The 27,437-nt window shown below is 48.9% G+C and overlaps 1 protein-coding gene across 4 annotated transcripts in view; it reads right to left on the reverse strand.

Annotated features, from left to right (window-relative positions):
* Positions 1 to 671: 671 nt before the first annotated feature.
* MAPRE2 (microtubule associated protein RP/EB family member 2) overlaps positions 672 to 27,437 on the reverse strand; it is a 152,881-nt gene continuing 126,115 nt past the window's right edge. For all 4 annotated transcript variants that reach the window (XM_078060434.1, XM_078060433.1, XM_078060435.1 and 1 more), the window contains 3 exons: positions 11,006 to 11,145; positions 6,349 to 6,507; positions 672 to 2,101 (listed from right to left, as the gene is read on the reverse strand). In XM_078060434.1, the coding sequence (XP_077916560.1) occupies positions 2,027 to 2,101; positions 6,349 to 6,507; positions 11,006 to 11,145 (374 nt within the window). In that variant the 3' untranslated portion in view covers positions 672 to 2,026. The remainder of the gene's footprint in view (positions 2,102 to 6,348; positions 6,508 to 11,005; positions 11,146 to 27,437) is intronic.

The following is a 27,437-nucleotide window of genomic DNA, read 5'->3' on the forward strand; positions in this document are numbered from 1 at the left end:
TGCGGACAGGAGGAGGAACGTGGAGCTCTTCGCTAGATCCGTGAATAGCTGGCGCTAAGACGGGGATGGAGAATCAGGTATGACCACCAGGGCAAGAGGTTTTCATAGCTGACAAGGCTGGGGCTTTGGGGGAGAGACAGAGCGGCTGGTGCCGGTGAGGCTTAGGCAACTTGCGCCGCCATCCCCCCCCCCCCCCAGGCCGCCCTCCACCTGGCACTGGGTGTTCCTGAGCGGGCCCTGCCGAGGAACCCCCCAAGGATCATCCGCGTGGAATTATTCATTGTGCCTCTTTACGAGAGCTGTTTTTCCAAAAGGAAGGTCCGTACAGACGGCTGGGAGGGCGCCCACCGCTGAGCACGAGGCCGAGCACAGCACAACCACTACCCGTGCGCAGGTGCGGGAGGATGTCACCGCCAGGAGCCCGAGAGAGAGGGGTCGCCGCCGCGCAGAGCAGGCGCGAGAGAGAAGAAAGGGAAACCGAACACCACAGCACGTCTGTCCAGTTACGCAGAGCGTGTTGGAATAACCTCAAAAATACAAGCCATCTTGTTCACCTGTAACTCAAATGCCACTTTGCTGCAAAAGATTTTGAGAAGACTTCTTTTGGTGGAAAGCTCCGATGCTAGAATTGAGAATTAGTATTTCATCAATTAATAAAGAAATGTCAAAGCTTTAGGATACATATTTCAGAAATTTATTTGAAGCTTTTCAGTTAAGAGGCAAGTGGGGCGGGCACACTTGTTGGTTGTTGTTGCTGCACCTGCTAAGTTAGGTAACCAAGTGAAATGAATGATCCAGGAAGGGATACCATCTGTCAAAGGAATAAGAGGCAAAGATTTGGAAAGATACTAAGAAAATGTGCAAATATTAGTTAAAAAAATAAGGAATGCTTTTAATTCATTAATGTTTCCTCTATTTATGAATTGCCACGGTTATCGAAGGTCAATGACAAGGAGGGCCATAGTATTAACAAGGGGAAATTCCTTATTCCAGAAGGTACGGGGAGTCAGGGATTTTTTTCTGTGCTGTCATTCCAGTGTCAACACCAGACTTCAGAATCAGGAGTCTCCCTTGGAATGATGCTCCTAGTAAGAAGGTCTTCACTTCCAGCGAGCGTGCAGCACGACGCAGAGCCCTGCCCCTCAGGGCCGCACACCCTGAAGTCATTCTGGAGGAGGAGTCCCCTAGTGTGGAGGACAGGCTTTGGGCTGAAAGCCAGAGAGAGGCAGGAGGACCTGCACCGATGCAGACCCCCTCTGGACTGTAGGTAACTGATGACAGCTTTTGGGGAGAGTGGCTGCCCACCAAAGAGGACCCTGAGAAAGAAAAGAGCATGAGAACCTGGGTGTGGGAGGGGAGGGACAAGCAGTCGGAGGGCGAAGTGGAGATGGTGTTGTCCTTGACTGATAATGTCTTTCAAAACTAACTGTGTAGCTGTCTACTATGCTCAGGGAGAAATACTGCTGGGCCCTGAAGTCCTAGTTTTGATTCCATTTTTTTTTTTTTTTCCCTATAAAACAAGTCACTGTCCTTATGGCTTTCATATCAAGTATCTCTTTCCCTTTGTTCCAATTTATTTGACCAAATTTACCTTCAGAGGTTAGACTTGCAAACATCAAAGCACCACGAATGTGTGACATCTAGTGACACTGGTTGAGAAATGCCAATATAAATACCATATATCAAATTACCATTGTTTCACACCAGGATAAAAAGGGGGGGTGGTGTCGGGAAGGGGGGAGTTGTTCTGGAAAGAAATGAAAAGAGCAGAATCAATCTCAAGCAGCCAAGTGGTGAAGTAGAAGGGACGTGACCCTGTGATCTCTCAGGTAGGCCGCCCGACGGCCGGCTGCTAATGGGTCTTGGCAAAGGAAATGGGAACCGAGCGCAGTGGCTGGCGGATGCAACAGTGCGTTGATGTTAACGGCAGACTGGGAACGACTGGTTTCGGCTGAGCTTGAGGCCACACGTCTCTCCAGAAGAAAAGTTCCCACGCACAGCTGACGGCGCGAGCGGCCAGGACGCTTCAGTACTCTTCCGGCTGCTGGGGCTGCCGGTCGTGGACTTGCTCCTCGGCCTCGGGCTCCTCTGGGTGGCCCTCCTGCAGGACGGGCGGAGAGGTTTCAGCTGGAGCTAGGTACTGGTGGGGAGGCCCCGCAGCATCCCGCACGGGCCAGGGCGTCCCCACTCCCACGAGCCCATGCATGGACCCATCTATTAGATGGAGCACCCATCTAACAGTTTTCAATGAGTTTCACTGAGGAGTCAAGGAATTCAAGAAGGTAAGGTGCCTAGAATATTGCTCGGTTCATAATACCTATTGTGAGCTGCAATTATTATTTCTTGGTGGGAGAGCTCTTTGAAATATATTCTAGAAGTAACCTTTTCTGTGACAACAGTCGAAAGGAACATCACACTGAAGACCCTAGTTCAAATCTAGTGCTGTCCCTTACCGGCTCGGTGTCCAGAGGCGTATTTAGTAACAGCTCTCCCCATGCCCAGGACCACCCCCCTGCTGATGTGCCAAGGCCCAATATCCTCCCCTCTGCCCACACTATGCTGTCCTTGGGGGGCCCCCCCCACTCCTTCATGACTTAACCACACTGGATTTTGGCCTCAGAATGTACCCCCGGCTCCCCCTCTGCCAACTCATCCCCGGGCCCTCACTGCAGCATCCTACTGCTTTGTGTGCAGGATGAGGGTAGTCCTCGGTGCCCAAAAGTTAGTGCCTCAACTGAGAGTGGCCTTCCTGTGGGAGGAGGGGAGTATTTCTTGTGGGGATAGTATGAGACAGGGAAAGTCACGGGCCTCTTCCAGTAAGTGTTCTCCTTCTTGTCTAGGGGCAAAAAAAGAAATCGAGTGGTCCTGGGAACTCCCCGGCGTCTGTTCTGCCCCGCGTTCCCTCCTGCTGCCGCTCTCCCTGCCTGCACCCCAGCATCCACTACTCCGCTCAGCTTCACGTCCTGGTTCGGCTTCCGTCAGGTTATGCGCCGCAGTCCTGAGTGGACGCAGGCATGAGTGTGTGCGCACACGAGCCCACTGGCTGGCTACCCAGCTGCCCCTCGAGCCAGGATCCCACCCCCTCCAAGGGTCAGGGATGCTATTTTATCCATCATCCTAACTCTTTACTGCTAGCAGGGTGCCTTCCTTTCCTACTGCTAGGACTCTGGCAGGTCACAAGTGTGCTTTCCTTACTTGGTTAGTGCATGTTAGGGTGCATGGGAGATCTCAGAACTGAGGGTCTGTTTTGACATTTTACAGAAACTCGTGTTTGCTCACAGCACAGTTGGGAGTTAACTGTGGGATAATGGGGTTAACCCAGGACTGAAAGTCAAACCCATGGACTCAAACACCCGTGGGCCTGTAACAAGCTCTGGGACCAGGAACCCATGAGATCAGACCTCACCACCAGTCTCCCTTTCCTCCTTGTCGAGCTAGGGGGCTCTGTGACGTCATCCCCCTGCAGGAACTGTGGACCCCAGACCACTCTTACGAGGCTAAAGAGCAAACCTCCCAGCTCACACCATGTTGTGTAAGCTCACAAGAAGAAAAATTTTCTTATGCCCCATATAAGAACTTAAACTTACACATGTAAGTAGGAGGCCAGGCAGAACCTATGCCAGACAAGGCCCTGGAGTACTGAATTCTAGTATTTGCATATCAATCCATCACATCTTTCTGAAGGTTTAGCTGGGAAGCAAGCCTGTTAAGAGTTCCTCATTCTCATGATAATCATTTGAAAGAGAAGCAAGCTGGAAGCCCGTATGAAGAAGGCTCTTGCCTACCACAGGAGGAAAATGGGGGCAAAGGAAGGGTCACCGAGGAGCTCCCATGGCTCCCGACTTCCTAGAAGGAGGTGGCACTCAATAGGCTCATCTGCCCCCGCTCACACCGTCCCCGTCGGGCTCTTCTTTCCTCAGGGCTGTGCTCACCCGGTTTCCTCGGCCTGAACAGTCCTCTCCCTGCCTGAGCCCTGTCACTGCTGTTCGTCCCGGTCATTCTTCAACTCCAACCCAAATGTCCTTTTCTCGGTGAAGTTTTTGCTTGTCACTCCTGGCTGTCTTTCTGTGCTCACCACATGTGTCATACCTGACCTGGTCCAGGTCGTGGTCCCTCGCTGAGGCAGTGGCTCTGTCCCCTTTCTGTACACCCAGGGTTCGTCCAATGACAGAAACACAGGCTCGTCCCCAGGGCTCTTGGTTGAGCAGGGAAGAATCTTTAGGTCACTCAACAGTGACTTTTGTGACAGTACCTCAAGAATTAAGTGCCTGTTTATACAAGCAGGCGCACCTCAGCTGACAGATGGACAAGGCAGCAGCTAAGCAATGACTAAGTCCAGATACCTGTGGCCCCGAAGGGAAAAGATCCCGAGAATGATAAAGAGGGGCACAAGACAGCGGTCTGGTGATCTGCTTTGGAAACTTCCATTAGGTTTCTACAACCGTGAACTGAACTGCCCCTGTTTACTTCTGTACGCAAACTCCCATCTGGATTTCTACATCTTCCAAACATTCTATTCTAGGATTGTTTGACTCCAAGGATCAAAGACCAGCCAGCACCAAATAAAGCCTTAGACAAGAAGCCTCTCCAGCAAATACCTGCCCCTGAAATGGCAACGTAGGGCGCATCTGTGTTTAACCCAAAACAGGCACCAGGCGGAATCCCCCAAAGTCACACCCAGGGCCGGCCCTGCCTACCGTGAGCCAGAACTCAGGGGCCTGTGTGAACCCTGAACTTGGAGGTCACCTGAGCGGGCCCCTGCCCAAGGACTCCCTCTCGGGACAAGACCTGGCTTGAGGTGGCTGTCGGAAGGGTTCTCCTCCCGCCGACAGCACAGGGCTGGGACGCTCTGCTGCTGCTCACTGCCTTCCTCCTGTCAGTGGGCCCGGTCCTTCAGACTCGTGGCACCGTGGACACCACGCTGGGTTTAGCCTCCAACAAGCTTGTGAGGAGAATAACCGTAACTCACGTAGTACTTGACAGAGTACCAAGCACTCGGGCTGGTGCAGGCACACTAGAAATCAGTCCGTTTCTGCCATCAGATCTGAAAACACTGAGAACTGTATTTGGTGAAGCCATCACTGCCTCTGGGACCCGGACAGCACTTCAAGATCTACAGTCTGAGCCCATGATTAACTGAGAAAGAAGCTTAAAAAAAAAAAAAAAAAACTGTGCTGGGGAGGGGGAATGAAAAATGTGGTGGAGAGTCCTCAAACCATGGGCTGTTTTAGAAAATCTCATCCCTAGGATTTCAAATCTTACATGGAGTAAACATTTGTCTGGTATTGGGCTGGAATAAGTCATAAAGTAAACTTGCCGGTGACTTGTTCCCGTTCCGTCAAAGTATGAACACACGCAACTCCCCCCCCAGAGCCCTGGGAGTGGTCCCAGGCCTCCGGTCCAACAGACTCAGACCTTCTACCAGCTTCAGCCTGGACTAGGGCAGAGCTTGAAACCCCAGCCCCTCTTTCCCACCTTCCCCAGGCGGGGCTCTCTGGCAGGCTCCCACTCCTGCCTTGCTGCTGGGGCCCGCACTCCCTGCACAGGCAGATTTGGGGGTACCTGGCTTCGTCTCTACCATTTATCCCCCCCTTCCCTTCCTGTCCTTGATTCCCTGCTTTCCTTCACCAGGACAGAATCCACATCCTGGGGTCCCCCCTCCCACCCCCTCTCCCTTACACTCCGGACGAGCAAGCCCTGATAGCCAGGTCCTGCCCGTAGAGGCCGCTGCCTTTTTTTTTTTAATTTTTATTTTTTAAGATTTAAGTAATCTCTATATCCAACATGGGACTTGAACTCATGACCCTGAGATCAAGAGTTGCATGCTCTTCCGACTGAGCCAGCCAGACAGCCCCAGAGGAGCCCTTGTAAAAATGTTTTCCAGCTAAGGGCTGTTGCACAGTGGTCTGCACGGGCAAGGAGGAACCAAGACAGCCAGCGGTGAAATAAAAACAGGCGGGGGCGGGGCTTCTGGGGAGGGGGAAACACCTAGGCGAATTCTTCCTCTAACCATACTCTGATCTGCCATGAAGAATCCTTATACACATTCTTGTTGCTCAGCTGCTCAGAGCTGAAAACCACTTGATAGCTGGCTGCATCAGCCTGTTTTTCTCAATCAGCCTTCCTACTCTCCCCCCACCCCCATCCACTCATCTCTTCCCAGATTACTTCATGAACGCCCAGCCCACAAGCATGGGTCAGCGAACTGGATGATAATGATACTTACTCCTCTGGGAATAACAAATGCACTGGCTGAGTCCTAATTCTCAGCAGTTGAAGGCACACTGATCACTGCACCCTGGCCAAGAGCACTGCTTCAGAACGCAGGAGTCAAGGGCTCTCACTTACGTGTTCTTCCGAAGCATAGAGGACTTCCATTAGTCGCTGCACGAGGTCATCATTTTCCTGCCCGTGTTCTTGGCAGAGTAGCTCAATCTCTCTCAACTTGCCAAAGTAGAAATCTCTCTCCTTTTCCACACCTTCGAGGGCAAGTTTTAATGAATGTACCTGCAAGGGAGTGAGGGTAGAAGGGAAAAAAAACCCCAAAAAACAGTATAAGAAACATGACCAACTACGCCTGCCTCTAAAGACCCAAAACATGAAACGAGATGTGCAATGGAGCTCGCGCCTGGGCCACACGTCCGACTTCAACAGCACGCCGGTCATCCCCTCTGCCAGCTGAGTGTTCATAACCACTGTGGGACGGATCGTTCTGCCCGACGCGGTTGCATCCGGGCTCCGAGCGAGCTTTCCTCCTCTCCTGCTAACACGGGCCAGAGCACATCCTTCTACCCTGTTCATCCTCTGCAGGGAGGGGGGAGCAGACGAGAGAGGCTGCCACTGTGGTTACTCTAGATGTATTTTGAGGACCCTCCTTTCTTCAGGGAACCTGCAGGAAGAGCCACCCTTCGTTCTGGATCCCTTCCTAAATGTCCCAAAGCCACCATAGACAAACGCTTTCTACTGAGAAACTGGGTCTCAGCTACAAGGACAACTGGGTGAGACGGAGAGCCCGGCTGAGTGGATTGGTCTTAACTCGTCTAGTTCTGGCTCTGGGGACACTGTCGGGAGTGCAGGGGGAAGAGCACGATAAGGAAGCCCCATTCCCTCAGCAAAACAGCCCTTCATTCCCCTTTTCTCCCCTGGAGGCTGGTTCCACAACCTTCGAGGGCTGTGCGGCCTCTCACACTGATGACAGAGATGGTGTGGGGAAGGGGGAAGCACTACCACCTGGGCTGAAGGGACACTGACCGTGGCGTCAATAGACTGGGTCTCAAATCCCAAATGGGCACAGCAGCTACACACAGGCCCAAACCTTCACCCTGTTCCTGCTGAGAATCCTCCCCCTCCCTTTTTTTTTCTAACCCCTGTGCATTTAGATTTATGCAGACAATATACTTTAGGAGGTGAATTAAATCTTTCGTGGTCCTCCTCAGGTCAAATCTCTCATTCAGTGTACTGAAATCACCCTAACAGAATTTCCAAAAATTACCTTTGGAAAGGGAAATTTTCTTCTCTAATAATCCTGGGCCTTTGTACATGCTATTTATCTGCCTGGAATTACTGATCCATTCGAACACACACCGAGCACATGCAGTGTCCATCCCCTTCCTGCATACCTGGCCTAAGACTCAGGGATAGGGCCCCAGAGAGTTCACCTCGCGGACCCCCTCACATGCTGCTCACAAGGCAGCTGAGCCTCATTCACTAGTTTTCACTCTCATTTCTGATGATATGATGGTTGGGTTATTTATTAAAAAAAAAAAAAATGAAGGCAACCAGCAGCCTTAAGTACAGGAAAAAGAAAACTTCCCTTATTCTAGAAATCCTTCCTTGTTTTAAAACCAACCCACCCCCTCCCGAGGCTTGGCCACAGAGCTCCTCAGAAGCCTGTGTTGGAGCCTGCAGACAGATCTGTGGCACTTGAGGTGTCTGGGCCTGCGAGCTCTCCCTGGACGAGGCAAGAAGGGTCTCTGGAAGCATTCAACCCATGGAAACTAGGTTTGCTGCCTCTCAAGAGCGTTCTGGTCTGTACAACATACAAAGGGCTGAGGCTTCTGTAGAATATCCAGCCCAGGTTGGCCCCTGGTGGTATTCCAGATGCACCAGGTAATGGATGCGCAGCTAAAAACCGTCAGGGGCTGAAGCGTATGAGGATAGATCAACTGGCACAGGAAAATCCCCTTTCACAGGCCCACTCACGAAGACCGACGCCACGCTGCACCCTCAGGTATCGCTACAGAAGCCAGAGTGGCGGAGGGGACACTGGGGATGGACCTTCGAGTAAGTCAAGAGGAAGAGACAAGGGCAAGTTCTCCTCTCTCAATGATCCCCCCTCCCTCTCAGCATCTGCATACCATGGGTCCTCACAGCCCTGCTGCCCAAGCCAACCAATGCCCACTCTCCAGCCCCCAGAGGCCCCTGGGCACAGCGCTGACCCCCCCACTGCCTGCTTGCTAACCCACTCTCCACATACAGCCCTCAGGATTTTAGTTATGTTGCCTTCTCCCGTTAAGATAGAGCAGGGGTGGGGGGAGAGGGAGAGAGAATCTTAAGCAGGCTCCACGCCCAGAAGGAAGCCCAATGCAGGGCTCTATCTAACAACCCTGAGATCATGACCTGAGCTGAAATCAAGAGTCGGATGCTTAACTGACCGAGCCACCCAGGAGCCCCTCCCCTCTGTCTTTTGATGCATTTCTATCACTGGAATTGCCTAGCAGAGTGGTACTTTTATAGTATGTCATGGGAGACCGCCTGAATAGAGGCAGGAGGCCAAGTAAATGAGAATTCTTCAAGTTCATGGCACTCATCGCTTCCTCTATTATGACTAATTCACTCTTCAGCCTAGGCATTTCCCCCCAGCCCTTCCTCGTCCCGGAGTCCTCCGCCCCAGCACAGTCATGCCTCTGTGGCTGCCCACCAGCGTCAGCCGGCCACCCCGCAGGCTGCCAGGACAGAAAACGGAGGGAGCGAGAACACAGAAGCACGGCTATGGATCTGGGGTAAGTGCTCAGGGAACAGCTGAATGAACACTCACAATTTAGGGTGTGTGACCTTCCCTCTGAGGGACCAGGTCGGGGGGAGGGAGGCGAACAGACACACCCCTCCTTGATGTGCATGGGGGCAGGCGGGGGAGTGAAGCCCTTTGGAAGTAATAAAGGAATTGTAAGACCATTGGAAAGCTCTTCTCGCTCTTCTCCCTCTCCCCTCTAGAGTGACATTTTTGGATGGCAGGACGTGGGCTGGGTTCCCTGGGGATGGGAGGCTCTTTGCGTAACTAGACAGCTAATGGGAGCACGGAGCCAGCCCCAAGGAGAGGAAGGGGGTCTGGCTGGCTAAGGCGAATGGGAGAGGGGCAGGAAGGATCTTAAGGTTTCTGTGTGGTTACACTTTGGGTTGGAAGGTTGGAAACTTGGGTGTGGTAGAGGGAGACCACGGGGAGGAGAGAGATCGTTACAGAACAAGAGATAATAAATATATCGAAAGAACTTGGGCTCCTAAGGAGAAAGGGTTATAAGTCTAAAGTGTCACAGACCCACGCCTGATTCTCTCTAAGTCTACTCGGATTTGCTCAGAGCCTTGGGCATGTGGCCCACAGCTCATTATGGCTGTCCCACCGACCTTCTGAGAAGAACCTGTTACTGGAAATTCCATATGGGCTCAAACTGAGAATCGGCAGGTAGTTGGAACATTCCACAGTTTCTAAATCAAAGTCCTACCCACCGGATGACTTCAGGTTTCACCATTTTCATTAAAGTGATCAGAATTGTAAAGAAACACCCTAGCTAAGCAACTGCCTGCTTTTAAACTTGACTCCTGATTGCAAATATACAATTATCTCAAAAACTGTTTCCAGACTCTTGCGGGCTCATCAGGAATCAGATAATGGCCCGGCCACTTGGCTGGGAAGAGCCTAAGAACGGTGAATGAAAGCCCCTCTCCCAGTGGTGGGAGCAGCTGGGACAAAGGGCTCTTCTCAACTCAGGGTCGGGGGGTGGCTTCTGCAGAGGGCCTCATGCTACCAATCATTTTATTACCTTTAAACTACATATAATCTTAGGCAAAAATACCTATTGTTAGGTAGACAGCATACCTAGTTTTATACTGAAAATTTCAATGAGAGAAGAGCTATATTTAGACAAAAAAGAACATTTTTCAAACACAAGTGTGGCCTTTCTGACGCCCCAGGATTGGGTTCGGTGCTCCTGTGACATGAAACTTCTGTGGTGGGAAGTGTTAGGTGTTCACTTTGCTGGCATAATCGTCTACCCCGGGTACCTGCTCTAAGTCCTCCAAGGGAAGGTCTGAGGTCTCTCTCTCACTACCATTATGTTTTTAGCACCGAGCATGGGGCCTGTCCCATGGAATAGGCTTGACAAATAGCTGCTGACGTAAAGGAAGGAGGAAGAGAGACTAACCCTAACTCCAGTGTTGAATGGTATCTAGACTGGCCAGAAGTGGGCACGGAGGCCGTGGTCTAGCCTGGAGCTTGTGATCGGCCCTGCAGTGTGGGCGGTAGGGTGGGGGTGGGGAGTGAGACGTTGGCCTACGAAGCTGCATTTACCTGGGGCTGAGTCCTCTGTCCTTCTGTCTTAATGTATAGCTGTGATTTCTGACTAACATCTTTTTTTTTTATTTTTTAAAGATTTTATTTATTTATTTGACAGAGAGAGACCCAGCGAGAGAGGGAACACAAGCAGGGGGAGTGGGAGAGGGAGAAGCCTCAGGCTTCCGGCTGAGCAGGGAGCCCGATGCGGGGCTCGATCCCAGGACCCTGGGATCATGACCTGCACCGAAGGCAGTCGCTTAACCAACTGAGCCACCCAGGCGCCCCCCGACTAACACCTTTTATTCCTAGTGGGCCACTGATTTTATCTGCCTGAACAATTTCTTTAATCCCTACTTGCTTGAAACCACTGCCCCACTCCAACCTTACCTCAGGCCTATAGACGTTTTCTCCCTCCCCCCACCCCCCTCAGAGACCGGGCCAGGGCTGATGAGTTACCTGTTCATTAAGCTGTATGACCTGTGTTTCTAGATCTTTATCAGATTTGGATGCTGAGCTGCTGGACGAAGCCCTTTTGGCTGATGAGGGACGAGAAGGTGTGGATCCTGGCTTAGACGCTGGACTTGATTTAGCCGCACCTGAAAGTAACCAGAATAGATTATAAATATTGGCAACATTAAGGATGCTTTTTAGATCTATTGCAAATGTATGATATAAAAGGGATTTACTAAAAAGTATACAGAAGGCACCTCCAGTGGCCTCCTCCGATCACAGAACTAGCACACAGACACTTAGAAAGGGTGCACACGGGGGCGCCTGGTGGCTCGGTCGGCTAAGCGTCTGCCTTCTGCTCACGTCATGATCCCAGGGTGCTGGGATGAGCCCCGCGTCGGGCTCCCAGCTCAGTGGGGAGCCTGCTTCTCCCTCTGCCTCTCCCCGCCCCGCCCATCTCTCTCTCTCACTAATAAATAAAATCTTAAAAAAAAAAAGAAAAAGAAAAAGTGCACATAGTACAATGACAGGGTCCACTTGGGCAACTTATTTAATCTTTCTGAGCACTTTTTTCTCTCAGTATCGATTAAGTTGTCCTTTCTCCCTCTGGAGAGATAAGAACAACACATAGAGATTTTAAGATTATTATTATTATTTTTTTTTTTTAGAGGAAAGGTTCTTAGATAACCTCGAAGCATCACCATAATTGAGTTTCTAATTAACAAGAAGAGAGAGATTATAAATTAATACTTTAGAAAAAAAACATCAATACAAGGGCATATTTTTTTCCTCTCCAGAGCAGTGCGTGCTCCTATTAGCCACGTCCTGGTTTTGAATTTTCCTCGGCACTGAGAGAGCTTCTTGAGAGGTGACGGATTCCAAGGGAGGGGCAGGGAAGGTACAGGGCGAAACGCCTTGCGTCAAGAAGCAAGGATGCGCTCACGGTCTAATGTGAACAGCATGGACCAGTGTGAAGGTGCCTCCGACTCAGCCACACTTGGGGCAGTTTTATGTATCAAAAGAATAATGGCTCTAATGGACTGTAATGCATTGAATAAATAAAAATCTAGTCGATAATGATGAAGGGAGGGAGGGAGGATATGAAGATCTTTATAGAACACGGACTGCTAGCAAATGCCTAAGAAATGTTAGTACTGGAAAAATCACAATTTTGTAACAAAGGTAACTGATCCAGGAAAGGCTCACTGACTCTGAAACATTAAGTGAGAAGTTTTGGGGGAACAAGCCATTCACGCATGTCAAGATACTGGCCTAAAATTTACTTACTGTCATGGAAAAAAAGATATGCCTTTACAATGGGGAGGTCTGGGATCAGCACCTTCCTTAATCAAGTGATTCAACAGCACCACTAATAATGATAGAAACTGGGGGTGGGGGGAAGGTCACTGATGTCAGGTCAGATCTTGCCCACCAGAAGCTCGGCTCCTAATAGGCACTCACAATCTAGAACACGACACAGACACGGGAAGTGGCCTCTGCAGCCCGAACTATGCAATGACAGTTACACACTTCGTGGATTAAGAAACGCAGGGTCATTACTGGGGGGCCAGCCAGTCTCCACCACGTGGCAGCTCAGCCTGGTGGAGGTGCTCCACCCAGTCCCCCCCACCATGCTCCCGCACCCTCTGCTCCTCCAGAAGGCCCTCGGAGCACAAGGAACCAGCGTCCCTCACCTTGGTGTAACTCCAGTACTTAGCCCCAGGCCTGGCTGAGTGTACATTTAGTGAAGGTACAAATATTGAAATAAACACATGAACAAGTAAATACAACTTGGTTCTGTGGTTTCCAGTTTCACAGTTTATCAGTACCAATGGCTCAGAAAGAGGCAGGGGCTAATGAAGCCAAGCGTGCTGACAGTAGTTACAAGTTTCAACCGATCTCCTAATTATAAAGTAGCCAACAGGAAGAGTTCAGGTGCCTGGAGTCCTTGGTTATAAATGCAAAATCATACACCCCCTCAAGAAGCACTGGCAATATCATACCCTTTAAAATCTGTTACAAGGGAAAAAAGAGAATTTTCTTCTAAAAATTTCTAGGAAAAGGCCTACTATATTTTAAAATGGAAATCAAATTGGGAATTGACTTAAAACAGTTCGAGTACCCGAAGGTAAATCTTCAGTGAGCTGGAAACCTCGCCTATGCAGAAGACCTTCCCAAGGATTCTAGGGAGCTGATGCTTTGCCTCACTCGTGATTCCCATACGGTTGCAAGGATCCTTTATCTCCGCAGAAGCACACAGAAAACACTCCTGGAGCATCACTTCTCTGTCCCACTGGCCAGGCTCTCTAAAGGCCATGCCAACAGGGTAGAGAAAACAACATGGGTAAGAGCAGAGGAGGCAGGGGGAGGACATGCTGACTTGGCAAGGACCAGCCAGCCTTGCTGGGGAAAAAGCTTCTGGAAAATCAAGTTACTTCAGGCCTTTTTATAAGCAGTGTATCATATTTTAATACCAGTAAAGTCTAACAGAAAGCAGCTTCAAGACGATGTTCAACACCTCTTATTTACTAAATACATGCTTATCCAGGACCTACCATGAACCATGTCACACAGGAGACCCCTGCTCTTTGGGAGCTCATGGGGTCTCATGGAGTGACAGGGGTGTCAGAACGCCCAGGCCTGGCCACACTCAACTTTCTCAGGGACGAGGCAGTGTTCCTGATTACATGACCACAGAGCAGGATTCGGGCTGGAACCCCTCTGCCGGAAGCACTCCTCTTCCCCTCCTTTGAGTGACTAAGCCCCACCCTGCAGGTCTCAGCTTGGACGCTGACGCTCTGGGAGGCCACAGCACCCGTCCACGGCAACGGTATGGCCCTCTCGTTATGCCTCTTCTCCCATGAGACTTAGACGCGGCAAGGTAGGGGTTGCATCTGTTTTGTTTACCATTTTATGTTCCCAAGCCCAATCTCCATGACTGACTGAGAGGCGACACTCAATATAAGTTTTTTTTTTTTTATTTAAATTTTTTATTGTTATGTTAATCCCCATACATTACATCATTAGTTTTAGATATAGTGTTCCATGATTCATTGTTTGTGCATAACACCCAGTGCTCCATGCAGAACATGCCCTCCTCAATACCCATCACCAGGCTAACCCATCCTCCCAACCCCCTCCCCTCTAGAACCCTCAGTTTGTTTTTCCAAGTCCATTGTCTCTCATGGTTCTTCTCCCCCTCCGATTTCCCCCCCTTCATTCTTCCCCTCCTGCTACATTCTTCTTCTTCTTTTTTTCTTTCTTAACATATATTGCATTATTTGTTTCAGAGGTACAGATCTGAGATTCAACAGTCTTGCACAATTCACAGCGTTTACCATATAAGTTTTTATAATACATTAAAACAACTCCTAGGAGAGGTAGCCATCCAAGGTAAACCTACCAGGCAAAGCTCGAGGAGCTGATGCCAATGTCAAAGTCGCTGACAGCAAGCGCCGGCCACACATGAAGGAAACCAAACAAAAACATCACCGGCCTCCCACAAGGCGAGCTCTTACTTGGTTTCAAGATTACCTTCGGTTATCGCTGGGGATCAGGACAAAGTAGGGACATGCAGTCAGTAAGCGTTTAGCTCTGAGCAGGGAGGCGCAAGCTAGTTTGTGCCGGGCCAAGTGTCCGCCACGTTTGCCGTCTCTCCTGGAGGAACAGCCCTGCCAGACAGTGCCCGACCCACGCTGCCGGAGGGGCTCCCCCGGACACTGCCCGACCCACGCTGCCGGAGGGGCTCCCCAGGACACTGCCCGACCCACGCTGCCGGAGGGGCTCCCCCGGACACTGCCCGACCCACGCTGCCGGAGGGGCTCCCCCGGACACTGCCCGACCCACGCTGCCGGAGGGGCTCCCCCGGACACTGCCCGACCCACGCTGCCGGAGGGGCTCCCCCGGACACTGCCCGACCCACGCTGCCGGAGGGGCTCCCCCGGACACTGCCCGACCCACGCTGCCGGAGGGGCTCCCCCGGGCAGTGCCCGACCCACGCTGCCGGAGGGGCTCCCCCGGGCAGTGCCCGACCCACGCTGCCGGAGGGGCTCCCCCGGACACTGCCCGACCCACGCTGCCGGAGGGGCTCCCCGGACACTGCCCGACCCACGCTGCCGGAGGGGCTCCCCCGGACACTGCCCGACCCACGCTGCCGGAGGGGCTCCCCCGGGCAGTGCCCGACCCACGCTGCCGGAGGGGCTCCCCGGACACTGCCCGACCCACGCTGCCGGAGGGGCTCCCCGGACACTGCCCGACCCACGCTGCCGGAGGGGCTCCCCCGGACACTGCCCGACCCACGCTGCCGGAGGGGCTCCCCCGGGCAGTGCCCGACCCACGCTGCCGGAGGGGCTCCCCCGGGCAGTGCCCGACCCACGCTGCCGGAGGGGCTCCCCCGGACACTGCCCGACCCACGCTGCCGGAGGGGCTCCCCCGGACACTGCCCGACCCACGCTGCCGGAGGGGCTCCCCGGACACTGCCCGACCCACGCTGCCGGAGGGGCTCCCCCGGACACTGCCCGACCCACGCTGCCGGAGGGGCTCCCCCGGGCAGTGCCCGACCCACGCTGCCGGAGGGGCTCCCCCGGACACTGCCTGACCCACGCTGCCGGAGGGGCTCCCCCGGACAGTGCCCGACCCACGCTGAGTCCTTCTCCCCAAGCACATCAGCAGCCACGATGGGGCTGGTGCAGGAGCTGACAGATGTTCATCACTCATTCCCGTACCCTGCCTTACCCAGTCTCATGCAAATTTTAAAAGAAAAACATGGAAGGAACAGAAGCTGAATGCTTGTAAAACAAAGCTATTAAGGATTGTTATTTCTAGGACATCATCAAAGGCAGCTTGAAGAAAACCTGAAATGTTGGATATGAAGTCAAAGAGGAAGGGTCACGGGCAAGCCAAAGCCTCCCGCAAGACCACGTTACCAAGGCAGAGAACTATAAATAAGCAGGGAAGGCTGGCGGGCAGAGGAACGGGGGTGGGGGGGGCCAGGAGACACCACAACGCTCCCCGGGGGACAGGCCTCCCGGGGGACAGGCCAGGGCGGCTGCAGTGACAGATGCTGTCCCAGGTGCAGCTTCTTCCTGAGGAACCACATCGGTTGCTCTAGCCAGAGCTACCTTCAACTTGGATCAGGGTCTTGGCCTTAAAAGGCCACCTGTGTTTCATGGATCCTGTCTAGGTCGTTTGGGGCACGGAGTCCCCGTCTTTCACCTGGTACATGCGCAGGCCGCTGGTGGATCTCTTGGAGAGAACGATGAAAACAATGAGAATCAGACTTGGCATCCTGTGTACTGCAGGGCAGGGGCAGGGAGGGTGGAGAAGCAGGTGTGGGGTCCACACTCCAGCACCCGTACTTGCTACATACGGGATGGAAGAATCATTTCCACCCCGCCCTGCATGGTCACTCACAGGCTGGAAAAAGGCACGGAAAATGAATTTGAACAATTTAATTACAGATGAAGTAATTAGTATTTGAAATTTAAAATCAGGGGTTTTGAAGTTCTCACTTAGTTGTTTGGAAAGAAAGTGATCACAGAGGGAATGAAATGTCTGCTGACGGAGGGCGTGAGCAGCAGGGCCAGCCACCTGGGCATTCACAGACCACCGAAGGCATGACGAAATTAAAGAACAGGAAAGACGCGCGGAAGATCTAGTGTCTTCAGAAGTTTCAAGTTTTAAAAAAAACCCACACAATTAAAGGGTTAAAGTAAAAGCTCATTTTTCAAAAGAATGTCAAGTGAGCTCTTCAAATCCTCACAAGCTGCCATTTGATATGGAAGTAATTTACCCCTCACGGCTATCACAGTGAGAAATACCAAATAGTGAAACTTACAAAAATGAAAATGACATCCTTCATTCATTCTGTTTTAAGGATTTCATGGTTTACGTTTTAGAAGAGTAAACAGTATCCTAAAGTAGATCCCACTCATTAGACTGCTGAGAACTGTGTTTTTGTTTATTCACTTTAAAAGTCTCGCTGCCTCTTTTCAAACAACCGTACTCTGAAGTGTACCCAGCTTCTGGGGTGCTGGGCCTTCTTCCGTTTACCTGGGCCACTAGAATAAGGATGTGCTGAGAAAATTATAATTATCAATGTCAGCAAATTTAACATTGATGTATCACTTTTATGTAAGCTACCATTTATATTCTAGTTTTGTGAAATGACCCAATAATGTCTTTGGTAGCATCTAATCCTGGCTTGAGAGATTAGGGTCCTCAGTGACTGCTTTCCTGCTGCCCGGAATGCATCCAAGTTCACGGGGACTTCGCTTCTGTGCCTTCCCATGCCTCTTTGCTCAATGATGCTTCCATGAAACACATTTACATAATGGCTTTTAAAGGGAGGGCAGCACTTCAGCTATAATGCAGATACAGACTTTTTTTTCCTTGCAGCTATCAACCATTCCAAAAATTTTTTGCAAGCTGCATTTGATGTCCTGAAAACATAATTAGTGGTAGCCCTGTTTTACAAGAATTGTTTTTCCCTCAAGCTTTTCTCTCTCTCCCTAATTTCCCCCTTCAAAATAAAAAGGAGTTTCAGAAGCAGAGGAAAATAGATGTAAATTCTGTACAAGTCCCTGTAATTCTCTGACTTTACTCAGTGGATATGGACATGATTTACAATGCTAGTCTTTGAGCAGTTGTGTCTTAATTAATGCCTTTAGGATTTGGTGTATAAATATGATTCTAAGACATTTTAACCATAGTTGTAAAAAAAAAAACACAAAGAGTGGCCTTATTCATTGCCTTAGTGAAGCCACAGTATCATTGTGTCTAATGTCAATAATTAGTAGCTTAATGTTTATGGAAAATGCTATATTTTGGGCATATGAGGCCCAATGAATTCATAACGCTAAAGCAAAGTACTTTACTTTTATAGCTTTATCTCTCATGGCCGGAGCTCTGATGGAATTTAAAAATTCTTCTCACTTAATCTGCTGTATTCCTTCTGCCAAAGTCATAAACAGAGGAGCTAAAAATATGACATTAATACTGTTGACAAGAACCACAGAGACATTAAAAACATGTGCACACGCACGTGCACGGGCACACAATACACACTCAGGAAGCAGCCAGCCTTCTGGTCATCCCCAGCTTCTTCTCTACTTTGAGAGCATATTCCACCCCCGGGTCCTTCTCACTCAATTAAAAACCCCAGAGGTGAGGGCTGGGGAGTGGGTGAAACGGGTGAAGGTGGTCAAAAGGTAGAGACTTCCAGTTATAAAATAAGTCAGTCTGGGGACATCATGTACAGCAAGGTGGTTATATGTCACGACACTGTATGTTTGAGAGATGCTAAAAGAGTAGCTCTTCAAAGTTCTTACCACAAGAAAAAGATTGTAATCATGTGTGGTGATAGATGTTAACTAGACTTACTGCGGTGATCATTTTGCAGTCTATACAAATATTCAATCATGTTGTATACCTGAAACTGTTGTATTCTATGTCAGTTATAGCTCAAAAACAAAACCCCGGGCACCTGGGCGGCTCAGTCGGTTAAGCGTCTGCCTTCAGCTCAGGTCATGATCCCAGGGTCCTGGAATCTAGTCCCACTTTGGGTTCTCTCCTCAGCGGGGAGTCTGCCCCTTCCCCCATTCCTTCTCTCAATCTCTCTCTTGCTCTCAAATAAACAAAACCTTTAAAAAACAAAACCAAACCCCCAGAGACCTGAAACTTGACAGAAGATACATTGTACCTACATTGATCAGTTATTTGTGGATGATCTGACCTCACTTCCTTATCCTCTTTACCTTGGTGAATAGATTTTAATTTTTAACTGAGATAATAAACTTGGTTAAAATAAAAGTAAATAAAGCCACTGCTGGGGATAGAGTACGGGGCTGGACTGAGGAGAAGAGTGAACTCCCACAGGAAGAGGGTGTCCTCAGTGACAAAACGGACACCGGAGTGGTCACACTGCAGTATGACCGAGCACGCCGCCACAATTACGATTACTGCAAATGCGAGAGCTGAGCTTTTCCTTCAAAAATGGCTCCGTACCTTCCCTTCGTAGGTTCTGTCATCGGTTCTCTGAGGGCCAAAAAAGAAAAGCACCTCCGTGGGCAGAGTTCAGTCCAAATGGAACATCGGCAGGGGCTCGGGGATGCTCCGACTCATGAGATTACCGAGAGGCTGGTTCTTTTATTCGGAAATCACTAGTCATGGGCCTTCAGGCCTCTGTCACCAGTGCAGCCAGGGGCCAAGGTGGGTTCTTCCTTTCTGCTACTTCAGTGTCAGCTTGTAGAAGTGGGCAGCTGCTTTTCTGAGCACCTTGGAGCCTAGCACGAAGCACATCAACCGTGTGGGAATGAAGATCTGGTCTTGAAATGGTCATCCCTCATCTTGCCCTTAGGGAGGCAGTGGTTAAGCCGGGGCAGGGGGCCTACAGCCACGAGTCCTGGCTCTGCTACTGGCTGAGTGGTGTGGCTTGGGCCGCCGCCGGGCCTTATGTTGAAGACCCAATAGCACTGCCTGTTTCCCAGAGTTGGGAACAATACATAAGTTCATACATGGAAAGTTCTTACACAAGAGCCTGGCACATAGTAGGTGCTCATTAAATGTTAGCTCAGGTTATTATTACTCAGCAGATGAGAGGTGATTCAACTCATGATGAAGTACACAGGTTTCCCATTTCTTGGTACTAGCAAAATTAAAACTAACCTGCTAAAGTAATAAGAAAATCCAACTCGTTTTCAAGAAAATCTCTATAAAAAATTTTAAGCCATAAACCACCAGTGGGCACCAAGGCATAGGCTCTCCCGCTCCATTTACTCTCTATCTTGACAATCAGCAGGCTGCAGCCCAAGTCTCTGTGTTCCTTCTTAAATTACTTTGACTCATTCATTCACGCAGCGCATGTTTGCTGAACCCCTACTGTGTACCTGGCAAGCTATAGGCAGCTGGGATAAATCAATGAACGAAACAGAAGATGCCGGTCTTGGTGGAATTTAGATTCTAAAAGGGGGAATTAGATAATGAATAACATAATAAAATAGCAAGTAAATGCTATGGAAAAGAGAAAGGTAGGGCAGGGCAGGGGTGAGCAGTGCTGGGCGGGGGCTGGGGTGGGTGAGCAGCCGTTTGCAGGACCAACTCCAGGGAACCTGAGTGTCCACCACTCGTCTCTCTCCAGTCTCAACTCCTCACTCAGACCCTCAAGCCTTCCATGGGCCTCACTAGACCCAGGCCCCCTCAGAAGGACCGTTAAGGTTCGCTGCTGGTGGGAGTCCTGCAGCAGCCCAGCAGAGACTGAGGCACGTGTGGGGGGTTGGCCTGGTTCCAGAGTCCCAGTCCTCAAAGAAGCCTCCGTCTCTTGTGACAACTCCACAGTCGCAACTTCCGGGATCCCTGAAAGCGACGTGCCGGTTGCAGGAGTAACCCTTCCTTCAGGGCCTCGTGGAGAAAGTGAGATTTGAACAGAGACCTGAGAGAGGGGAAGCCAGGAGCAGAGCATTCCAGGCAAAGGCCCTGCCTCATCTGTTCAGGAGCCAGGTGGGATGCTGGAGCACAGCAAGCCTGGGGGCAGGGGGTGGGGGTGGGGGCAGATCACTAGGGCCTGGGCTGGGCTTAGGACATGGGCTTTCCTTCCGAGGGAAGAGGGAAGCCGCTGCAGGCTCCTGAGCGGAGGGGTGCCATGGTCCCCGGCGGTGTGGAGGGCAGATGCAGAGTGGCCTCATTCTCCTGGGTGGGAGCAGCGAGCACTCAAGACAAGTTTTCTTTCTGGTACATCATTCACGGTGCTCCAGTGGCGATGACCCTATCGTGTACCCTCTTAAACAGGCACCAAATGCCTGGCCATCGTATACAACTTACACTTTGCCATATTAACAGTAACAAGAAGACATTCTGTGATCAATAGCAGCTGCTATGGATTCCAGGGGGAGGGCTGAAGAAAAGGAGGCAGTGATAGGAGCTACGAGTCAGCCTGTGTCCCTCCCAGTTCACTGCTCGAGGGTCATTACACAGTCTGATAACTGACCCTGCCCCGAGAGGGCATGCCAGCGAGCTACACCGAAAGTCAGGAGCCTGGGGAGGGTGTGGCTGGCCCTGCACCGAGAGCTCCGGGGTCTGGGGGCTCCCCTTCCCCAGCCAGCGGTCACAAAGCCTGCCCCTGTGATGGGCAGGAGGGCCCAAGTGCGTCCAGCAGTGTGAGCATTCACAAAACCAAGTTACTTCTGCCCTGCTTACTGTCCCTGCTGGAGATGATGTGCTTATTTTTAGCCATCATGTGATTCTCCAGTATTTTCCAGGCTCTGCTTGAGTCACTATGGTTTCAGAGAATTTTTCATAGTGGGAAAAAATGCACGAAAGAACTCCTCCTCCTCAAATGGCTCAAGTATTAAAAAATCTAACCTCTGAATAGTTATTTGAATGTGGTGTATTTCTTGTGATAAACTAACTTTTCACACCTCTCATATCTTGGTAACAATGAAGTGTGCTTTGAAACACATGAGGTGCTAACCAATCACTTAGTTCAAATTGTCCTCAGAGCAGTTTCTCTCTAGAAATGGCGAGAATCCCTCACTCCCATGAAAACAATCACATCAGAATCCCAACAATTTAGGGGAGCCCCCTTCCCCCCCACCTGTTTACTGCAGCAATAAGAAAAGCTGGTGGCTGAAGCAGCCTAACAAACGTACCCAGACCGCTAAGAATGAAAACACAAAGGCATCACCGTGACCTCACGGTGTCCCTGCGCTCCTGGCACACAGCAGTCCTTTAAGCAAAAGCCTTACAAATTAAGATGGCTATTTGGGGGGGACACAATGACTTCATCATGTACAGATACAGTCCTACTGACTCCATTGTCAAGACCAGTGCTTTAGGTTGTTTTTCTGATGGCGGCCAGTCAGCTGTGCTCTTAAAACTATCTTACCCAGACTCCCTTGCAGAGAGAGAGACATGGTCTGAGGCCACAGAGCAGTTGGAGCTCAGGGAGGTGAGAACCAGGGCTGAGCCCCACAGGAGTCCTCTCCTCTCTTCTTCTGTAACTGGCTCCTGTCCCAGGCTCTCTGCTTCCACCAAGCAACCATTAAGCCAGAAACGTGGGCATCACTTATCCTTGGCTTCCCTTCTCTTTTACTTCTCATATCCAATTGTCAAGTTTTATTGACTCCATCTCCTTAAAAAGTCTTCATAACCCACATGGCCCATGACCTTTGTTTAGGCCAACCTCCTCCCCTAAATGGTCCGTTGTAACAGCTTCTTAGCTGTTCTTCTGGATTGTAACTCTACATCCTCCATGTATTTTCTGTACGAAAGAGCAAACTTGTACTTAAAACTTTTTAAATGACTCCCAACGGCCCCCTTTGAAGTGTAAACCTCTGTGACCAACAGAACCTAAGGTGACCCACTCCCCCCAGTGAGCTTCACCTCATGGTAATCCCACCTTCGTACAGTCCCTTCCCCTAGAGTATGGGTGGGACCTGCGTCTTGCTTCTGAGAGAATACGGCAAAGGTGATGGGAGGTCACTCTCATGATGACGGTACTCTACAGAACTGTTTGGCTAGCGTACATGCTAGAGAGAATCCCCCTACTGGCCTTGAAGAAGCTTCCATGCAGTAAGCACGCGTGCTGGAAAAGCCCACGTGGCGAGGGACTGCAGGTGGCCTTTGGGAACTGAGAGCTGCTGCTGGCAAGAAACCGAAGCCTCAGCTCTGCAGCCTCAAAGAAACAGTCACAGCCCAAGGGAGCTCTCCCCAGTTAAGCCTCTGATTAGACCAGAGCCCCAGCAAATACCTAGACCGCTGCCTGTGGAACCTTCAAGCAGAGAACACAGCTAAGCTGGGCCCGGACTTCAGAAGGCAGAAGACAATACGTGTGTGTTGTTTTAAGCTGCTAAGTTTGTAGCAGCTGTTTTGCAGCACCACGACATGGAGACCACCTCTCAACTCCTACGAGGGCGCCCCGCTCACCTCTGCAGCCTTACAATCTCAACATTCACGCGCAACAATGTGCATTTCACTCAATATGGCATATTCTCTGTTGACGTCAACATTCTACTCTTTCTGAAAGCTTGCAGTGCTCCTGTTCATACTCCTGACCTGGCTAACTTCTACTCATTCAGCAAGTCTTAGTCAAATCTCACTCTTCCCCAGGAAGCCTTTCTAGAACATGCAAGACCAGCTCAGGTGGTCTTTCCATACACCCTGATAGCATACACCTCACTTTACTGCTACTGTCTATTTATTGCCATGTTTTGTCACAAGGCTGTAACTTCCTTGAATCACAGTGTATCTCCAGAACCTCTTACAGTGCCTTAAATACATGTTGAGAGACTGAATGAATGAGAATTCAAGTAAAGCTTTCATAAAAAGAACAACACGTCCAGTAAATAGGAACTGCTCCTTAAGACATTTTTTTCTGAGCTACTGTGCAGGGCACCATGCTATTTCCTAAGCTATAACACAAGGGGCTCCTCATGTGATGGAGATGACTGCAGAGAACATCAAAAGTAGCCATATATCAGCTTAAGGACTGCATCTTCCTGGATCCAAATGGACATGCAGTGATTCAATTTAAATCAATTCAACAAATTCTAAATGAGAACCTTCTATGAGTGTGGCAAATGGAGAAAAAATTATTGAACAAGACAGAACTGGCTGATAGTTTAGTTCACCCAATTCAAAGGGAGTCTAGAAAATTCTTCAAAGTCAAAACTATTTTCTATTCCTGCCCAACACACCAAGTGACAAAGGAAAGAAAAATAGGTACATGGGTGACCGGTGATATTTTGTTTATGGAAACTGAGAATAAATGCTAAGTCATTGCCTTTTGAGGCCACACAAGTTTTATTGTGAGGTTAAGAAGCCAAACACCAAGTTATTATTCCTTTGGAGAGAAAAGGGATGATCAGAGTAACCTGTGGAATTTAGTGCAAAACCAATTAATATTTCAACATACCCAGTAAGCAGTAAAAATGACCTGATGCTGGTTATGAAAGGACTCAGTGCTGTTTACGGAAGGACTAGGAGGGTTTGCTTCCCAGCTGCAGGTGGGACAACAAAGGAGGCCATGGGTCCTCTGCAGAGTCCCGTGGGAGGGAACAGAGGCTGGCCTGCCAAAACAGATGCCAGTTTTGTCTGAGGGGCGTATTATATTCTTCCTCTGAAATTACCCAGACCATCTACTCAGAGAAGGATTTGAATCAAAGGATTAAGAAATCCGAGATTAGTAATCCCACTCATCTGGGGCTCAGTATGCCAGGCTTCATACATATTTCTGCTCCGAGGTCAACGTTTCCTGCATTGATGGGTTTATAGAAGGTAGGGTAACGCTCACCAAGAACCTGTTGCAAGGATGCATGAGACTGTTTTTAAACTTGAAAAATTATTGCTATTTTAAAAAACGAATGCCATTCAAATTGAACAGCATGTGCTCTGTTTCAAGCCTATAGGACACTGCAGAGTCTTTTAGGTCCTCCAGAGGCTATGCAATTTGAATGTGGTTTGTGAAAATTTACTGTGGTTCAGAATAGTGTGAGGAGGAGATAAGAACATAAAACAAGACCACATCCATGATATTTCAGAGGCATTATAATGGTTTAAGAGTGCAGGCTCTGGAATCACAGGGTCAAACTTTAAACTTTGGGTCCCCTTTTCTAGAGTGTGACCCTGGCAAGTTACTGAACCTCTCTATGCCGCAGCTTCCCCACCTCAAAAACAGGGGGGTGATGGTTGTAGGTTTTGATCTCTAAGCTTTCAAAAATTCTAGTTTTATGGAAAATTAGGTCCTATTTTGATTTCAAAAAGCCAAACTAAAAGTTGTACACTGAATTAGTAAATCACCTGTCAAAGATGCTGTCTCAGTAAGCAAACACATTGAGATGCAATAAAAAATGCATGGCTGTTCCTAGGAAGAAGGTTCTTGGCCTCATCCTCAGATACCACCAGAAGATTCCTATCGGAAGCTCCTGAATTCTTCATGTCTCTGTTCCTGTCTGTGATCTCAATATTCCAAACTCACAGATAGTCAGTATCCTGGCAAGGCAGAGCCCTGTGCATATTGTATGCTGTGGTTTTATCCTTACAGGTTGAGAAATGCAGTTTCAATGGTTCTTTGAGGAGAAAACTATCCCGATGCCCAGTGGTGCATCTTATATATCTTACATAAGATAGATGTGTAACCGGAGGAACAAAACCACCAATACCCTTCTTCCCATGAACAGCCCTCACGTGGAATGCAGCTTAGCAATGGGATGGTTTCTTACTAGCAGGAGACCAAGGGGGTGCAACACTGACACAGGGCAGGGATGGAGTGAAAGAGACAGTGTTCATGTAGTAGGACATGCTAGCATCTACTGGAAAACAATTCTCACTATTTACGAGATTAGTAAAAAGGCACCTCTTACTTGTTTTGAGTTGATATTACATGAGCTCTTAAAACGAACATTTGATCCTTGAAGAAGTGAGCAGGTATGTGGGTGGTACAGTATATGGTTAGATGATGGGGGACTGAGAGGGCAGTTAATAGCAGGAGCATGAATAAACAGACATGGCAGTTAATAGCAGGAGCATGAATAAACAGCATGAATAAACAGGAGCATGAATAAACAACATCTCTAAAGTGCATAAAGAAAGGATGATCAGCTGGAATTCTTTATCTATGGAAATTTTCAATAATGAAGGTGAAATAAAGACATTTACAGGGAAAGGAAACTAAACTTATCTTGATGGGGAGACCATGAAGGGACAAGAAGGCTGCCTGGGCCTCCCCTACAGCTCTGAGACGTCAAGTGCCATCATGGACTGGTCTGGTCTAAAGAGCAGAATGGGAAAATGCATTTCTTGGAATAAATAATGGCTTTGGGGTGAGAGCAACATTTGTGTTTAAAGGGCAGACTTCTCTCAAAAGGTAAGTGAAGACAAAGGTTTTGTCAGTAACGAGGAAACGGAAGTCCTGCATGAAGGCACAGGCCTTCTGGACCCTCTCAGTGAAATTTAACTTCTTGACTACTTTTTACTTGGGCTCTAATTAAGTCCCTGTTAAACCAAAAACATCAACACTCTTTGGAGCAAAACACCAAAAGCTGCAATGTCCCCAGCAAAACACCACAATGTCTATGATACAATCCAAAATTACTCAACCTATGAAGAGCTAGGAAAATGTGACAGGTTCTCAAATAAAATCAACAGATGCCAATCGTGAGGTGGTCAGAATGGTGGAATTAGCAGACACGAACTTCAAAGCAGCTATCTCATAACCACGCTCAGTGAAATATGGTCATAGTAAATGAAAGGTAGGCAATATCAATAGAGAAAGAAAGAAAGTGAATTACCACCGGAAAACATGCAATAGTTGAAATTTTAAAAATGCTCAACTGAAGAGAGATGACAGAGGAAAAAGAGGGTAAGCCTGAAGATGTATTAATAGAAACCATCTAATCTAAAGAAGAGGAAGAATGCTGGGAAAAAAGTGAACAGCACCTCAGGAAGCTGTGGGGGTAATTTCAAAAGCTCTAAAATATGGATAAACGGAGTCCCAGAAGGAGAGGACAGAGAGAATGGAGTTGAAAAATATTTGAAATAATGGCTGAAAACCTCCCAAATATGGTAAAACACATAAACTTAGAGATTTAAGTAGCTTAATGAACTCCAAAACAAGATAAATTCAAAGAGAATCATGGTTAGGTACATCCCAGTTGTACTACTGAAATCCAAAACAAAGAGACTCTGAACGCACCCAGAGAGAAACAACGTATTGCACACAGGGGAAGAATATTAGAATGAGCAAGCGCTTCTCATCTCTGGAGGCCACAGACACTGAAACAACATCTCTAAAGTGCATAAAGAAAGGATGATCAGCTGGAATTCTTTATCTACGGAAATTTTCAATAATGCAGGTGAAATAAAGACATTTACAGGGAAAGGAAACTAAAAGAATTTGTTGCCACTGGACCTGCTCTACAAGGAATGCTAAAGCAAGTTCTTCAGTCTGAAGAGAAATGAAATCAGTAGGGAACGCAGATCTTTAGGAATGACTGAAGAAGAGTGGAAATGGTAGAAAGTTGGGGGGAAAAGCCCTCTATTTTTTCTTTTAATTTCTTTATTGCTTAAAACAGTACTGCCTCATAGAAATGTAATGTTAATCATGTAATTAAAAAATTAAGGACATTAATTTTTATGTGCAAAATACATACAATATATACAGATTATGGTTCCTATATGTAATCAATAAAATTATTAGAGGCTTTATATTCATTTTCTTCACACTAAGTTTTCCAAATCCAGCATGCATTTTATACATACAGCACATTTCAATGTAGAATAAGCACATCTGCTCAAGAGCCACTTATTGAACAATGCCGGCTTAAAGCCTAACTTGTAACACTGCCTTACGGGATTTATGATGTATGTGGATGTAATACAGATGACGACTGTAACAAAGGACAGTGGGAGGAAGGGCTGCCAGGGTTCCACATTTTACATGAAGAGA

This window comes from Halichoerus grypus, chromosome 13 (assembly GCF_964656455.1).
Source record: "Halichoerus grypus chromosome 13, mHalGry1.hap1.1, whole genome shotgun sequence".
Lineage (NCBI taxonomy): Eukaryota > Metazoa > Chordata > Mammalia > Carnivora > Phocidae > Halichoerus > Halichoerus grypus.